The 17776-nt window shown below is 44.4% G+C and overlaps 1 protein-coding gene across 1 annotated transcript; it reads left to right on the top strand.

The window, feature by feature from the left end:
- The first annotated feature begins 5089 nt into the window (after positions 1 to 5089).
- LOC122230410 (N-acetyllactosaminide beta-1,6-N-acetylglucosaminyl-transferase-like) lies at positions 5090 to 7635 on the top strand. The gene is given in 3 exon segments (XM_007073115.3): positions 5090 to 6839; positions 6842 to 7099; positions 7265 to 7635. Coding segments are annotated over 3 exon segments (990 nt in total). The 5' UTR covers positions 5090 to 6175; the 3' UTR covers positions 7333 to 7635.
- Positions 7636 to 17776: the final 10141 nt, after the last annotated feature.

Below are 17776 nucleotides of genomic sequence, written 5' to 3'. Positions count from 1 at the left end.
TGGCAGTTGCCTTTCAAACGCGGTCGGACGTGTAAGAGCCGACGTGTGGAGCATTGGGCAATTTGCCACGAGAGCCCTTCCTTTTTAAGAGTTTAATCAGTCTCGGGCCTTTGCAGGCCTCTTCTGATCCTATTGATGATCAGCTCTGGTTCTTCCAGGTTCGTGTAGCCTTACGAATTAACCATCCTTCGTCCTGTCAGTCCGTGCTGCACTGGGGGGGTATCTGGTCTTAGCTGCAGCACTCTTGGCTGCTTTCCTGATCGCCTCACTACTTGACGTGAGTGACTCCATCTTGCTCTCTACAAAGCCTTTGACCTCTTGTAAAGAAGGTTTTTGTTTTTCGAGCGAGAGCACGCACACGAGTGGGGGAGAGGGGCAAAGAGAGAGAGGGAGAGAATCATAAGCAGGTTCCACGCTCAGCGCGGAGCCTGACGCAGGGCTCAATCCCCCGACCTGGAATCATGACCGGAGCGGAAATCAGGAGTCAGATGCTCAACCGACTGAGCCACTCAGATGCCCCAAGAAGGTTTTTCCCATCCAATGGGGTATTGGCCAAAGAGGGAATAGGCATTAAAGAGTTTCTTGTAGACTGTGGGCTTTGGGAATTAAAAACGGGGACCCTGTAACTCCAGTGTCCGGGCGTCCTACAGATGAGGGGCTCACTTCTTTGCACTCTGTTCTGATCGAACAGCATATTGCAGTCGGAAGAAGGGAGGCTATGCTCTTTCAGCCTGTTATTCTCAGTGATCAGAAGCACAGGGTCTCCCCTGTCGTAGGATCACTTGCTGCAGCAGAGGCCTTACGTTCCTCTAACTTCAAAATCAAATTGATGACTTTCTGAGGAATAGAGCAGAAAAGAGAAAGCAGAGAAATCTAGAAAGGCACCAGGATTGGACGGACCCCTGTTCTATTTTCTCTCCTGACACCCAACCTCTAAAATCCAACCAGAACCCAAACCTGAGGATTTTCTGAACTGGGGGGAGGTCCGGCTGTTCAAACATCCGAAGTCCGTGGGCTCAGACTCCTCCGTTGGCCCCTGGCATTGAAACTGAGGGTTGCCCATTATCTCTTCGTGTGCAAATGAGCTGGAAAGTGTTTGGGCTCAGAGACTCAACTTGACACTATTGAAGTGCTGTTCACTTTTCAACATGTTTCCTCAGCTCTGCATTGTCCCAGTGATATTTAATTGAGTGCTTGAAAAGAACCAGCTTTTCCATGCCTTTCCACACTATCCTATGTCCAGTTATTCTGTGTTAAATAAACTACCACAGCCTTCCTCATTTCCTCTCTGCACCCTGCTTTTCCAAGCCTTTCCCTCAAGGTCTGATGCCTCCGGCCAGCCCCGAGCTGGGTGCTGTATTCCTTCTAGAATCCTCTCAGCTCCACCAGGAGGTTGATGTTGCCTAGATTTGGGATATGAAAAACCAAGACTCGGAGGTGCGGGTGACATGGCTAGGAAGGAAGCAGCCGTTGGGAGTTAGAACAGCTACAAGGGTGTTTTCTCAAATTTACCCACAAGGAAGCTGTGAAGTGTGAGACTAAATGTGTCGTTCAGGGGCTCCAAGCTGTCCACGTTGGCGTTGGTCCAACTGGAGACTTTCTGACTTGCGAGCCCGGGCTCTTTTTGTCTATTTAAAGCCCTGTTGCTTCAGGCTATTTCCTGTGGTTAGAAAAAAAGCACTGATGAGGATTAAACAGGGTCCTGAGTTTAACGATAGTAAATACACAAATAAATAGAGGAAGACAGAAGAGGAAGAGAGGAGAGCCAAGGCAGGGCAAGAGCTGGAAGAGTGAAAAAGGGCAAAATGTCAAGTGCACGTAAAACCAACTTAATCCAAGACGCTTGTTTCCTGCGACCTCACCCAGGCTTTCGTAGATTCCGAGCAAGTCTCCATGTGGCTTCCCTGGTTTTTCTCACTTGGGCGCAGAGGTGATGTCACGACGATACTACGCAGAAAGCGCTTTGGGCATCATGTGGCCCCCAAAACAAGTAAGGTGAAGATCATGACAGCTTATCCACCTCCGTAGAAACGAAGCCCTTCTGCTCCCTTCTACAGACAGTTGCTGAGATTACACTCTAAGTGCAGTTTTCTTAGAGGAACAGAAATTCATTGATGTCCGGGGGTGAGAATTTATAGTACGTGTAATACTAACAAAGCAAGCATAGGTTGAACTGTGGGACACAAATATGCACCCTGCAATTTATTGAGTGACCAAGCCACAGGTCTGTACTGGTTCCCACGTTTTTCAGAACTCCATCCCACCCAGTCGCTGCCTCCAACTTAGAATTTGGGACATGAACGTCGATCTAATGCTCAAGCTGGGATGGAGAATCATCTGTTCTTTCTGGTCACCCATTACCACTCCCTTCTATTATTTCGCACAAACGCAAATGCATCAGAGCTCAGGACTTAAGAGAATGAATGGTGCACGTTGCACGGGGTCTCAGGAAAACCGGGAGGATCAGAACCAGCGTTTCCCACGTTTCCTACATGAGCACCAAGAAGGAGAGAGAGCATCAGATAGACTGGGTTGATGAAAAACAAACCAAAACCGATTGGGACTAGTTCTTTCTTTATTTTTTTAATGTTTATTTCGAGAGAGAGTATGTGAACGAGAGGGGAAGGGGCAGAGAGCGGGAGAGAGTGAATCCCGAGCAGGCTCTGTGCTGGAGTCCAACACGGGGCCCAAACTCACAAACCGTGAGATCATGACCTGAGCCGAAATCAAGAGGCGGATGCTTAACCAACTGAGCCGCCCAGGAGCCCTGATACTAGTCCTTAAAAATGTTTAGCATTGTTGAAGATTCTATTTTACATAACTGTGAATGCTTCTCTGGCATCAGCGGGCTTTGTAACAGTGCCAAAAAGTTCAGGTGAGGTGCAATTAAGGATTCAACTGCAGCAAAGCACTAAATTATAAATGTTCTTCGCTCTGCAACTATAAATTCAGGGAGCTGTAGATTCAGAGAAAAGTCAGCCAGCCGTTAGAGATGCATTTCCGTACAAATCCAAACCACAATGAGATACCACCTCACCCCTGTCAGAATGGCTAACGTTAACAACTCCGGCAACGACAGATGTTGGTGAGAATGCAGAGAAAGGATCTCTTTTGCACTGCTGGTGGGAATGCAAGCTGGTGCAGCCACTCCGGAAAACAGTATGGAGGTTGCTCAAAAAATTAAAAATAGAACTACCCTACGACCCAGCAATTGCACTGCTAGGCATTTATCCACGGGATACAGGGGTACTGTTTCGAAGGGACACATGCACCCCCATGTTTATAGCAGCACTATCGACAATAGCCAAAGTATGGAAAGAGCCCAAATGTCCATCGATGGATGAATGGATAAAGAAGATGTGGTATATATACACAATGGAGTATTACTTGGCAATCAAAAAGAATGAAATCTTGCCATTTGCAACAACGTGGATGGAATTGGAGTGTATTATGCTAAGCGAAATTAGAGAAAGACAAATATTATATGACTTCACTCATATGAGGAATTTAAGATACTGAACAGATAACATAAAGGAAGGGAAGCAAAAATAATATAAAAACAGGGAGGGGGACACAACAGAAGAGACTCATAAATATGGAGAACAAACAGAGGGCTGCTGGAGGGGTTGTGGGCTAAACAGATAAGGGGTATTCTCGAATCTACTCCTGAAATCATTGTTGCACTGTATGCTAACTAACTTGGATATAAATTAAACAATAAATAAAGTAAGTAATAAAAAAACATTTTTTTTCATACAAGTTTTCAGTGAATAAAACTTAAAAGGGCACATTGAAGGAAACACAAGCCAATACAATTTTTGAAGAACAGAAAAGAAAAAACAAAAGGAAAGAAAAGACATGCATTTCCCGGGGCGGTGCCTGGGTGGCTTAGGCCGTTAAGCACACAAGAAATATTATGTAAACAGGTATTTGGGTTGATCCAATTCTATTTTGGGTCCTATTGACAAGACTGTATGCATCTGAATCATGCTCTAGAACTGGATTTAGAAAACAAGTAAGACTTGACTCACCTAGTTCTGGAGAATTTCCACAAGAATGGCCCTATCATCGTTTCCTGCTCCTGAGGCTTACAAAATAAAATTGACAATCACCTCCTCAGCGCGTCAGCTTTCAACTGGGGTGGGAAAAACAACACGAGATACTAACTCCAGTCTTGTGTTCTAAGGTGAAGATGGGGAAGACAATGCTCAATGAGGACCCGGTGGCCCCGTGGCAATGATAGTAAACGCAAGACACGGGCTGCACACGGGCATCGCCCTGGTGTTCTCAGGAAAAGTCAGAACGTGTCCGTCTATGGGCAAGAGGTAAATAGACTGCCTGACATGAAAACACTGTGTTTACAAAGCAGTCTAAAATATTATGCTGTCTTTTAGAAAAAAAAATTTTTTTAATGTTTATTTATTTTTAAGAGACAGAGAGGGAGATACAGAATCCGAAGCAGGCTCCAGGCTCTGAGCTGTCAGCACAGAGCCCGACGCGGGGCTCGAACCCACCGGCTGTGCGATCGTGACCCGAGCCGAAGTCGGATGCTTAACCGACTGAGCCACCCAGGCGCCCCTATTATGTGGTATTTATAACGAAGATGCATTGAGAAAATAGAGACGTCGGCTGTACCCACGTGTACATACACAAAGATGAGAAATCCTTAATACTTGGAATCTCACACTAATGTGATCAGGGAAACAGGGAAATGAAAACTAGAGCTCTCTCGATCAATAAATATTTGATCGTCTAGCCCGGGCAGAGGATGGTGGGAGCCAGAAACAGACAAGAGAGATGCGAGTGCGGCGCTAACTTCTGTTGAGTGGGCGCGGCACGCTCTCACCCCCACATGCATCAAGCTACCAAATAAAGTAAAAGTGATCCCTGCTGTCTTTGACAGATCATCTAACTGGCATAGACTCACGGAGCAAAGAATAAGGGAAGTGTAAAAAAGGTTGCAAAGGAGAAGTGATGATTGCGTCATTTTCTTGACTCATGACGGGGAAGGGGGCTTTTGTTCCCTCTCCTCTCTGCAGCCCTGGGTGTCGCTGGGCGTGGCCATGAACTCTTTATATGTTGTCTCATGACTGACCTATGAAGGCGGTAAAATTCATTTTTTTACACAGGGATACTCCTTTGGAAGCACTCGTTCGTTTGCAAAGCCTCTCTCCTTGAGTTCTGGAACCTCCCAGACCGAGACAACCTTTCTCTCCTACCTCTCGGGGCGTCAGTCTACTCCAAGGGTGCCCAACTTGGGCCGGGTGTGAAATCAACCTGACATTTCACTAACTTCAGTTTTAGCCTTGACACAATTTCTGGGTAACCACAACTGTTCCTTTTGGGGGTGGCTTTTTTTTTTTTTTTAAATTAACCTTTATTCACCAAGTCCCCCCAGTCGCTTTGTGTAGTAAGTTAGGCGGTGACGTAAGTTTGCTAATGTACCTTTTAAAGGACCTCACCTCGCCGCAGAGAAAATTAAGCCCTGGAAAGAATTTGGCTCAGCAGCCAGTCATATGCCTTGCTAAAATAGCACAGCCGGCCAATATAGGGAGGAGGGTGTGTGTGTGGAAAAAGACAGGGTTAAGCAATTAATTTTTAAGCACTAAATATTTATTGACAGAGTGTCTCTCCAGGCAGTGTTCACATGCTTAGAGCTGAAGCTTTTAACTTGGCAGTGCTGTTTAAGCAAACAAAGTCAGTCAGTTGAACGCAATGATTAACAGGAAGTTGGGGAGCTGACATAGTGGGCAACCTTTGTCCGGGAGAAGAAGCTACGGTAGAAATCTTAGAGGGATCACTTGCGGAATGGTGACCTCACCCTTCGGTGATTTTAATGTGGGGACGGGGGGACACATCAGAATCAGAATCTTCCTGAGGCAGCTGGTTTTCGTGTGGTAACAGGTGGCAGGTTCACCGGAGAGAGAGCAGAGCAGATGTCCCCAGGAGCTACTTCAGAAATGTGTCATAGAGAGGTTGAAATGAAACACAGCCGCGAATGAGCCGGAAAGGAAGAAAGAAAAAGGACAAAACCGTCTCCTGGAAGGGCCCAGAGCAGTCGATCAGAATTGCGAGTTCCCAGAGGATGATTTACGGATTCCGGAGGCAATGTAAGTTAAATATATCTACACTCTGATCCGATCTCAAGAGGCATTTACTCACTTTCTGGCTTTGAATGATGGTCTCTTGGAAGCATTGTCTTTTTAGTGTGTCTCTTATCATGGCCCTGATCTTTGTATTTGTTTATAAGAACGAGTTAAGGGAGGATAAGCATTTTCTGAGGGCATCTCTGTCCAATGCCTCGCTGTTAGCAGAAGTCTGTCATCAGATTTTTAAGGGGAAGTTATTTTACCCAACAGAGAATGCCCTGAAAACTACCTTCCGTGAATCTACCTGTTATGACTACATGGCTCAAAGTCACTATATAACAGAAACGCTCTCTAAGGAAGAAGCGGGGTTCCCTTTGGCTTACACAGTGACCATCCACAAAGACTTTGGCACTTTTGAGAGACTCTTTAGGGCGATTTACATGCCCCAAAATGTCTACTGTGTTCACGTGGATGAAAAGGCGACGGATACATTTAAAAATGCGGTGAAGCAATTACTAAACTGCTTCCCAAATGCTTTTCTGGCTTCTAAAATGGAGCCAGTGGTCTATGGTGGGATTTCCAGGCTCCAGGCCGACCTGAACTGCATCAAAGATCTCGCGGCCTCCGAGGTGCCATGGAGGTACGCCATCAACATGTGCGGGCAAGATTTCCCCCTGAAAACCAACAAGGAGATAGTTCAGTATCTGAAAGGATTTAAAGGGAAAAACATTACCCCGGGGGTGCTGCCCCCAGTCATGTTATCGGACGGACTAAATATGTCCACCGAGAGCTATTACACCAAAAAAACTCCTACGTGATTAAAACGACAAAATTAAAAACTCCACCTCCTCACAACATGACCATTTACTTCGGCACTGCCTATGTGGCCCTCACGAGGGAATTCGCCAACTTTGTCCTCCAAGATCAGCACGCACTCGACTTGCTTTCCTGGTCCAAGGACACCTATAGCCCCGATGAACATTTCTGGGTGACGCTCAATAGGATTCCAGGTACGAGTGTGTCTCTTAACTTTTGTTCTTGTGAGTAAACGTTGCACGATCGGTACTGAATAAAAAAAAATAAAAATAAAAAAATAAAAAAATAAAAAAATAAAAAATGTTGAATGGGGAAGACCGTTACCGTTTTAAATGTTAATCAAAAAATCTTTCCAGCAGTTCTGCTCCCAGATGTAACTCATGATCCGACTCATCTCCATGCCACAGATGAGGAAACTGAGACATAGTGATGAGCAGGGCAGAGCTAGAGCTCAACCGTCTGACTTGATTTTGCTGCTATGCCACGCTGCCTTTTTGGATTCGTAGACTCACTTCAAATGTGTGGGGCAGTCTCGAGACAGGCCAAAGGGTTGAGGGCGAAGCTGGCTGTGCCTATAAAAGGTCAAACCCAATTCTCCTTTAAGGGTGATGTTATTTACAATCGGGAATAAAGCTCATAAAGTAAATTTGCATGGCAGTTCGGACACTTTTTTTTTTTTTTAATTTTTAACGTTTATTTATTTTTGACAGAGAGACACGGAGTGTGAGCAGGGGAGGGGGCAGAGAGAGGGGGAGACACAGAATCCGAAGCAGGCTCCAGGCTCTGAGCTGTCAGCACAGAGCCCGACGCGGGGCTGGAACTCACAAACAGTGAGATCGTGACCTGAGCCGAAGTCGGTCGCCTAACCAACTGAGCCACCCAGGCACCCTCGGGCATTTTAATAATACTTTTGCTCCTGTTGCAAATTCCCATCCTTTCAACATGGGAGCAGGGGACGACTTCAAAATTTTTTATTTGCAAGTTCTTTCCTGGAATCAAACCAGACATTTAGAGGGGCTTAAAGGAATGTGATTGCATGAATGTGCTCAAGGTACCCAGCTAGCACGCGATCCTGCCAATTGTATAAACCAGGTCTCGTAAGCCTGGTATTCCTTTAACTTGATTTCAATCAGCTCTCAGTGGTTACTAAATTAACTGTACCTTCCCTTTGGTCCACATTCTAAGTGAGTTGAATGATCTCAAGTTGTTGACACTGAACTGATTCAGTCCTGCTAGTTCAAATCAAAATAGGAATTCAGATTCACAGCCAAGGGAAAAGCAACTGGAATCAATATGACGATCAGATTCACGGTTTCTTGAGCTTGTTGCTTCATTAAGGCCAAGTACCATTTCCCAAAGGGCCTGACCACCTGGGTGGACCTCGCCTTAAATGTTCATTCATTCCGTGTCCAGGTAATTCTCAGAGACGCCCAGGGCTGCGAACCAGGTGCCTGTTTTAGACGTTGTTATACAAAACTTCATAGACCTAGAAACCTGTTTTTTCTCCCCAACCACTTGAAAACAACCTCTTTATTTATTTTTAAGATTTTTTAAAATTTTTATTTAAAAGAAAAATTTTTTTCAATGTTTATTTATTTTTGAGAGACAGAGACAGTGTGAGTGGGGGAGGGGCAGAGAGAGAAGGAGACACAGAATCCGAAGCAGGCAGGCTCCAGGCTCTGAGCTGTCAGCACAGAGCCTGATGTGGGGTTTGAACTCACGAACCGTGAGATCACGACCTGAGCCGAAGTCAGACACTTAACCAACTGAGCCACCCAGGTGCCCCTAAGATTTATTTTTAATTGAGGTATAATTGATATATAACCTATTAGTCTCGGCTGTAAAGCATGGCTTACTGTTTGTAGATATTGCAAAATGGTTACCACTATAAATTTTATTTTTCCCGTGGTGAGAACTTGTTTGTATGTGTGATGAGAACTTTTAAGAGCTTTCTGAATAGCAATTTTCAAATATATTGTCGGAGAGGAAAAAATTTACCTCTTCTCTTCAAAGTTCTTCTGGCTGGTCTAAAAATTCATTTGACATGCGAGGAATTAAGGGGAAGGGGGGAAAAAAAACCCAAAATTTAATTACGGCATGAAGAGACCCAGTAATGAAAGTGAGACCCAGAGAAATGACGAGGGCATCCAGCTTTTATACATTTTAGACAAAGAGACAATAAATCTGTGAGGAATTGACAGGACAAAGAAAACTTATTTTGGGGAGCTTCAATCAGTAAGAAATTCTAAACAGGATTTGGGCTGAGATAGTGAATGAATAGAAGTACCAAGGTTTGTTTATATATTCTTCTCAGCTCTGAATTTCCTACCTCTGTTGATAAGGATGTATCTTCATCTCCTGATACAGGGAAAGTAGCTTTCACATGGGAGATTTACTTCCTGCTTTCTGGGCACAAAGGGGAGAGGGGAGGGTCAGGATGTTGTTTTTGCACTGACTCTTAAGTAACTTTTATTCAAAACAATCAAAATGCCAAAATGGCACATTTTGGAGTGGACTGTCCTCGGCCCCCACAATACAAAATGCTGTCATTAACGACAGTCACCATGCTGGACGCCCTCCAAACTTATTTATTTTAAAACTGGAAGTTTGCAACTTTTGACCACCTTTACCCATTTTGCCTACCCACCCCCCACCCCATCTCTGGAAACCATAAATCTGGTCTCTGTATCTGTGACTGTTTTGTTGGTGGGGGTGGTGTTGTTTTTCCCAGATTCCACATATAAATAAGATTATATGGTATTTGTCTTTCTTTGTCTGACTTATTTCATTTAGCATAATGTCTTCAAGGTCCATCCACGTTGTCACGAATGGCAAGATTTCTTTCTTTTCTATTTTTTTTATGGCTGAGTAACATTTATATATAAAAAAATATTAATATATATATAAATTTAAATATATATTTAAAAATATGTTATTTATATTTTTATATAATATATAAATAGATATAAGTAATAACTATATTATTTATATATTATGTATATATTTACATAAAAATATAACATATATTTAAATATATTAACATATAAACATAATCTATATATTATATATAAATATATTTTATATATTAAATATATATTTAAATATATATTTTTTATATATAAATGTTACTCAGCCATAAAAAAAGAGAAAAGAATGAAATCTGGCCATTCGTGACAACATGGATGGACCTCGACGACATTTATTTATTTATCCATGCGTCCACTTACGGATACTTAGGTTGTTTCCATGTCTTGGCTGTCGTAAATAATGCTGCAGTGAACATGGACTGCCATATCTTTTTCGTCTAGTGTTTTTGTTTTTTTTGGATAAATATCTAGAAGTGGATTGCTGGATCATAGGATAGTTTTATTTTTAATTTTTGGAGGAACCTCCATATTGTTTTCCCTGGTGGCTGCACCAACTTACAGTCTTACCGACAGTACAAGAAGGTTCCCTTTTCTCCACATCCTCGTCAAGACTTGGTATTTCTTGTCCTTTGATAAACTGCCATTCAAGCAGGTGTGAGGTGATATCGCATAGAATGTTTTTTAAAATGTGGTTTTCCAAAAGCTGGAAGACGTGACGTTGTAGAGATAAAAGAAATCAGGACTCAAGAAAGTGTGGTGGGGGAGTCATGACCATATAGTTGTCTATGTGGAATTCAGTGTCCAGAATGAAGGAGGTAAAAGCCCCACTTCTCTCTCACATGTTGCTAGGATCAAGTATGATGCACACTGTTCAGGTATAATCACCATGCTTTAAGGGAGGCATTGACAAAGCGGCTTCCAAAGATAGCTTTGGAAAAAGGCCAAACCCCATTTTTTTCTCTACAAAGGACTAAGACAAACAAAAACATATGCGATCTGAAAAAGATTTGAAGAAGAATCGTTATCACATAATGAAAAGATTTGTGCATTTGGGAGAAGAATCCAGGGTTAGTGGTGGGAGATATAAAAACCCATCAGTCTGGGATTAGAATGGGTAGTTTCCTCAGTGGTGCACAAGCCCAAGGGACATGGAGACACAGAGAAGGAGAAATGCTGTAAAGGCGCCTCATTTATCAAGTGTTAGACAAGATGGCCTTGTCTTTTCCACTCCGAGGGTCTGTGATGCTAAAGGAGGATTCTAAGCAGACACCCCAGCTTCTCAACCTGATTTATCTGTTGGAGATGGACTTTTACACCTCTGGTTAGCAGTTACAGATCAGTGAAACAATGGAAAACAAATGTGCTGCTCCATGCTTTTCAAAAATGTAGAGGAGTGAGCCCTTGAAGTCGTTTCTGTCTTATGTGTATGTCGGATCCTTTCTGGAAGCCAGCGTCCCTTCCCTGGAGCGGGCCTGAGTAGAGTGCTTGGTCATGAGGAGGGAAGGGAACCGAAAACTTAAGTGGCTGTCTTGTTTAACCACTGCTCTTGCTGTGTGGAAGTCCGAGTCCGTTCGATTTTGAGGGTACTTCTAGTTGACATACGAATTGGTGGTTGGTCGTTTAGGACATTTTAAGATTATTGTAGTGGACTGTAGTGATTGGGGGCTTATTAGGCTTCTCAAAGAAGTCATAGGTCAGGGGAAAGAAATCTCACAGACAAAATGGCCTCATGGGGAACTAGAGCAACGCCACCCAGTAGAAATATACTGTGAGCCATAAATGTAATTTTATTTTATTTTTATTTTTTAATGTTTATTTATTTTTTTTTAATTTTTTTTTTAACGTTTATTTATTTTTGAGACAGAGAGAGACAGAGCATGAACGGGGAGGGTCAGAGAGAGGGAGACACAGAATCCGCAACAGGCTCCAGGCTCTGAGCTGTCCGCACAGAGCCCGACGCGGGGCTCGAACTCACGGACCGCGAGATCGTGACCTGAGCCGAAGTCAGCCGCTTAACCGACTGAGCCACCCAGGCGCCCCGTTTATTTTTAAGAGAGAGAGAGAGTGTGTGTGTGGGGGGGGGGAGAGGCAGAGAGAGATGGGAGACGTAGAATCCGAAGCAGGCTCCAGGCTCTGAGCTGTCCGCACAGAGCCCGACGCGGGGCTCGAACCCACGAACCGTGAGATCATGACCTGAGCCAAAGTCGGACGCCTAACTGACTGAGCCAGCCAGGTGCCCCCATAAATGTAGTTTTAGATTTTCCAGCAGCCACATTAGAGAGCAAGAAAAATCAACAGGTGCCATTAATTTAAGTAATATATTCTGTTTAACCCCGTATACCCCAAATATCATTTGGACACGTGGCTGGGAGCTACGGTAACGGGTGTACCTGTACCAGGCGCCCTCCCCACTCTGGGTAAAATGGTCGGATGATAGCAACGCCATCGCAGCAACGCTGAGAAGTCAGCCACGCTTGTGTCCCAGCGTCTTCATCCCTGTTCCCTTCCTTTGCTTTGCCTGCTTCTTCTTCCTTATCTGAAATTCCTACCCCTGCCTCAGAGCTTCCACTCCTCTCCGGTGCCCCCTGCCCCATGGCTTATACTTTCTGCGTCTTTCCACTCTGCTGCCAGAGCCTGTGCGGTTCTGTTTATACCAATTTCTCACTGTGTCCCCTTCAGATACACCCAGAGTCTTGCTTTGCGTCACGTGGGAACGGCACGGTGAGCATCTCTGTTCTCATTTCGCATCACTTCATAGGGTGCCCCGGCCTTCTCTATAGATGACTGACCTTCGTCTGGGTCCCAAGTTGCTGCAGTCAGCGTGACCCGGGTGGCTGCGTCATGTGGCTTAAAGCGCAAAACGAGACGTGGCCCCCCTGTCCATATAGTAAGTTCCTTAAGGAGCGGCAGGTCCTCTGGGAAGCCTCAGAAGGTAAGAACTTGTGCCTAGTCCAGAGGAGAAGGTGCTCAGGAGGACAAAAGGGCCACAGAAAGGGGGTTCGCGTGTGGTCTTGAAGTGATTGCCCCACCCGCCACCCCCAATAAATAGAAATTTAAAAAAATAAAGAAGTTGCCTAATAAATTTCACAAGCTGTTGTGAAGTCAGGGCTTCCTGCCCTTCCTGCTTCCTCTCTCTACCTCCATCTCCCGCCCCCCTCTAAACTCTCTCCTCCCCCACCTCTTTTCTTTATTCCAGTCCGCAACAAGATGGCACCCTCTTAATCCTCTGACATAGCTGGGCATGATTTCCAGTTGTGGAAAAGATCCATCTGGAGACACCTCCACTTGCCTTCTGAATTACTTCTGAGTTGCTCACCTGGGTTGCGTGGTTTTGCCTGGGATAGGGACTTTTAGGGGGTGTTGCACTGGTCCAATATTCCTTGGATTTAAAGATTTAAAAAGTGACCAATGATTTCTGCCTCACTTGCTACAAAGGAGCATTCGTAATATGATTCCGTGGGAGTTTCTTTGGAATTCACCTTATAACCTGAATGAGTGAAAAAAAGAAACCTGACAGCAGGTTTTGGTGGAGACGGGGTGGGGGGTGGGGGTCGGAAAGGAATGTCATGGTGCCTGGGGGGGATGAAACAGAGAAAGGAAGAAAACTGGAGATCGCGGACCTGGAAGGCAGACTCCCTGCTTCTCATTTTTCTCTCCCCCTGGAGCCAGCCTATGGACCAGAGCTGATGGTTTTCTGTGTCCTCCATGTACCCCAATGCCCTTGGTAGGGGAGGCCTGTTGCTGTCGATTCCATACTAGCTTGACTCCACCGTTATCTGAGATTGACTGATCTCTTTAGTTCCAGTCTTTATAGAAATGCGATGTTGAGATGCCAAGCTCTTGAGAGAGTCAGGGAAGAGCGGATCTGAGTCACGACGGTCCTGCGAACTCATGCTTGTGCCCCCAGTGACTGGGCTGATATCTTCTAGACCCAGACCGAATTCGTGTTCCTCAAACGCATTATGTTCACGGAGCTTCCAAGATCCACTGGGCGTAAGGGGTGGGCTTGCAGGGGGAGGAAAGTTTGGGGAGGTAAGCCTTACAAGTAGCTTGAACAATCTCTTCATGTATCTGTTAGAAAATACCAATTTTTGTCAACTTACAGGAAAGGGAATCGGTGAATGGGGAATCGGTTCTTTTCAAGGAAATGTGGTCTCTTGAGAAGAGGATAAATGGTGTGACAGACCTCACCTTTATGTAGATAACCAAGGAAATGCTAGTATCAGGGTTTTTTTTCTCCAGAAGAGATGGGGGCACGTCAGGGGGAAGTAGTTTGCAACCTGTGAATGGTCCCATCTGTGCTGCATTTTTGCCTGCCCTCCTTCCCTGATCAATGGATTTGTTCTTGGGGTGTTCTGTGGCTCATATTCTCTCCTGAATTTTCTATTTATCCTTCCTCATGAAGTTAGGCTATTTTTTCCCGGTTCTTTTCTCTCAAGAGGATAGATAATTCAGACCTGTGTCATCTTGCCAGTTTCACCCTGATAGGAACAGGGCACCTAGAAATACAGTGTCTTCTATGTTTTAAGTTATGGAATAACAAGCTTACTTGCTTCTGATGACCCAACGGAACCAAGGACCGCTGGAGATTTTGACTGGCTTTTTTTTTTTTTTTTGAGTTTTTAAAAAGATTATAATTTCTGCAAATCAGAAATTGCCCTACGATGTAGTTTAGTTGATTAATGTGCATTTTACATAGCCCCAAGTATTACTCTCAAAAATAGTTGGCCTAATAATGATGATGTACATGAACAAGCTTGCTTTGCTAATTATGCCATCTTCTGGGATTTCTGAGGAAGAACCAGAGACATGACCCTAACTTCATTAAATTAAGATACTAATATTTGGACTTAATCAATGTAATGAAAATATTATGAATACTTAATGTTCAGAAATTACATCTCTTTCTTCGGCGACTCATCTTAATTTTATACCGAGGAAGATCAAAGTAGATTGAAGAGAGAAAAAGTAAGGGCCATCAGGCCTCACAGAACTGGAGTCAGGGGTCAATTAGAATGCATTCCAGACTTAAGAGGTCTGTGAAGTGCGTTGAATAAATGATCCAAAGATCTGTTTACCCCGGGGTGTCAGAGGTGGCTGCTATTTGCTGGTGGGATTTAAAGCAGACATCTTGGCTCCTTGTCAGCCTGTTGGAAGGATCTGGCACATTGTAGGAACTCAGTGTTCAAAAAGAGGGGACACAGACTAACTTCTTAGATACTGATTTTTGAAGGTTGAATGTTACTATTCCAAAACTTCTGTGTGTGACAACAAACAAACAAAGAAACAAATTAAAAAAAACAAACAAACCCAAAAACCATGAACGTTTGGTTTGGAAGGTGCAGGGATATTTTGCTAGAAATGGGGTCTGTGGCCCACGAGGTGACCCTCCCCCTCCCCCAGCTGTAGCTTTTCTTAGCCATGTCAAATGTGTAGAGCCTTAAGAAGTTGGTTTCTCTTTCCTCTTATTAGGAAGGAGGGTTCCATGACTGGTTGAAAGCCTCCCACTCTGCCAGGCTTCTGTCATCGAGATTGGTCCAAAGACAAATGGTCTCTCCACCCTTGCAGGGTACCATCCCCTTGTTCTGGAATGTTCTTCACTCTCCCTGTTCGTGCTCGGCACTTCTTAAGATTCAGCTGATATGTCACTTCCTCAGAGAAGTTTCCCTTCTCCTTTCCTCCCCCACAGAGGCAGTCACCCTCCCCACCAACTCTACTCCTGGGTGGATTCTGTCTCCTCCCTGCATTTTAACTAAATGCGTGGATCTCAGGCTCCCACCTACCACACGTGCCCCAGATGTGAGAACGTGAACTCAATGATTGGCACCAGGACTGAGACATGTGTCTAGCCTTATCATTCTGCAGAGTTCCCATATAATGTTGACTGAGGAGAGGATGAGTCGGACAGAGGAGCCCTGTTGAGCTTGTCTAATACAAGATTTTCTACAGATGAGGACAATCCTTTTTTTTTTTCACATTTTTTTTCCATTTCTTAATTTAATTTTTTAAATTTACATCCAAATTAGTTAGCATCTAGTGCAACAATGATTTCAGGAGTAGCTTCCTTAGTGCCCCTTAATGCCGCCTTTAGCCCATCCCCTTTCCCACTCCCCACCACCGCCAGTAACCCTCTGTTTGTTCTCCATATTTACGAGTCTCTTCTGTTTTGTCCCCCTCCCTGTTTTTATATTATTTTTGCTTCCCTTCCTTTATGTTCATCTGTTTAGTCTCTTAAAGTCCTCATATGAGTGAAGCCGTAGGATATTTGTCTTTCTCTGACTAATTTCACTGAGCATAATACCCTCCAGTTCCACCCACGTAGTTGCAAATGGCAAGATTTCATTCTTTTTGCTTGCCGAGTAATACTCCATTGTACATATGTACCACATCTTCTTTATCCATTCATCCACCGATGGACATCTGGGCTCTTTCCATCCTTCGGCTCTTGTCGATAGTGCTGCTATAAACATGGGGGTGCATGTGTCCCTTCGAAACAGCACACCTGTGTCCCGTGGACAAATGCCTACTAGTGCAATTGCTGGGTCGTAGGGTAGTTCTATTTTTAGTTTTTTGAGGAACCTCCACACTGTTTCCCAGAGTGGCTGCCCCAGCTTGCATCGCTACCAACAACGCAAAAGAGATCCTCTTTCTCCGCATCCACGCCAACACCTGTTGTTGCCTAAGTTGTTAATGGTAGCCATAAAAGGTATAATGTGGTATCAGATGACGACAATTCTTAAGCTTTGCAGAAAGTTTATTTTCTTTTCAGTTCTGGTTCAGCTTTTAAGCAGTCCACAAGGCAGGGGTCCTGTCCCCCAACTTCCCATCTCCTTTTCCAAAGGATAAGCCTATGCTGAATCCACTGGAAAACATTCCTGGGAGTGCAGTTGGCCTGTGGGAGTTCTTAGCCATCGGATTGCTAAGGTCAGCATAATTTACCCTCTTTATGCATTTTGGAGATGGAAGTTGTGCCTTTCAGTTTGGGTCTGGAAAAGTGAAATCAACAATGAAGGGAGTTCGCCAGACTCATTTTGGCCTTGAGAGGCTTTGTTTTAAAATATCCAGAAAATAAGGGCGCCTGGGTGGCTTAGTCGGTTAAGCTTCCGACTTCGGCTCAGGCTGTAATCTCCAGGTTTGTGAGTTCGAGCCCCGCATTGTGCTCTGTGCTGTCAGTGTGGAGCCCCCTTGGGATCCTCTCTCCTCCTCTCTCTCTGCCCCTCCTGTGCTCTCTCTCTTAAAAATAAACTTTATATAAAAAATAAATAAAATATCCAGAAAATATAGTCAAAGATATTTGACTACAACTTGAATTCTCTGTGTAATTGTAAGGCCCCAAACAGGCCCCTTGGCCTTCATGCCAGATCTTCCCCTGGGCCCTTCTTTGCCTGGAAAAATCCTGATTTTCTTTGAAGGGTGGAGCTGAGTTGTACCATCGCTGTGAACCTTTGACAAGCCCCAGCCCCAGGCCGAATCCACCTTTGTCCTCTGTGCCCCGGCTGCTCTGTTTTTGCCAAATAGATAGCCCTTATCTTCTTTGGTTTTGTCATTTTAGCAGCTGCCTGGCCTCATGGAATGCAGGCCTGGAGGGTCCTGAGGGCTTTACCTTTTTGCCAGCCTCAACCCACACAAAGCTGGGTGTCAGATTGAATTTAATTCACCTTATGTTGTCACTATGAAATAAATAGGGTGTTGCTTTCAGGCAAATCCAGAAGTTTCCTACTGTCCATGTCTGGACAGCCTACAAGAGTCTGATGGAAATTGCCAGCTGCTTTGTCAACCCTGGGTTTAGGTGCTGTGAAGCCTTTCCAGAAGCCGTGAGTCCTTACAATGTCAGGAACTGGACAGATAACCTTTTCTCTTCCCCTAAATTCACAGCTTCTTTGAGGCAGTATTTACATATCGCAAAATCGAGGTATGCAATTCAGCCATCCAGTTCACACACCTCGAAGCACCAAATTCCCCCATTTCAAGTCTTCAACTCAATGAGTTTTAGGATGTTTATAG

Source organism: Panthera tigris, chromosome B2 (assembly GCF_018350195.1).
Source record: "Panthera tigris isolate Pti1 chromosome B2, P.tigris_Pti1_mat1.1, whole genome shotgun sequence".
In the NCBI taxonomy this organism is placed as follows: Eukaryota; Metazoa; Chordata; class Mammalia; order Carnivora; family Felidae; genus Panthera; species Panthera tigris.
Note: the sequence above shows the minus strand (reverse complement) of the source record. Positions and strands in the feature narration are given on the sequence as shown.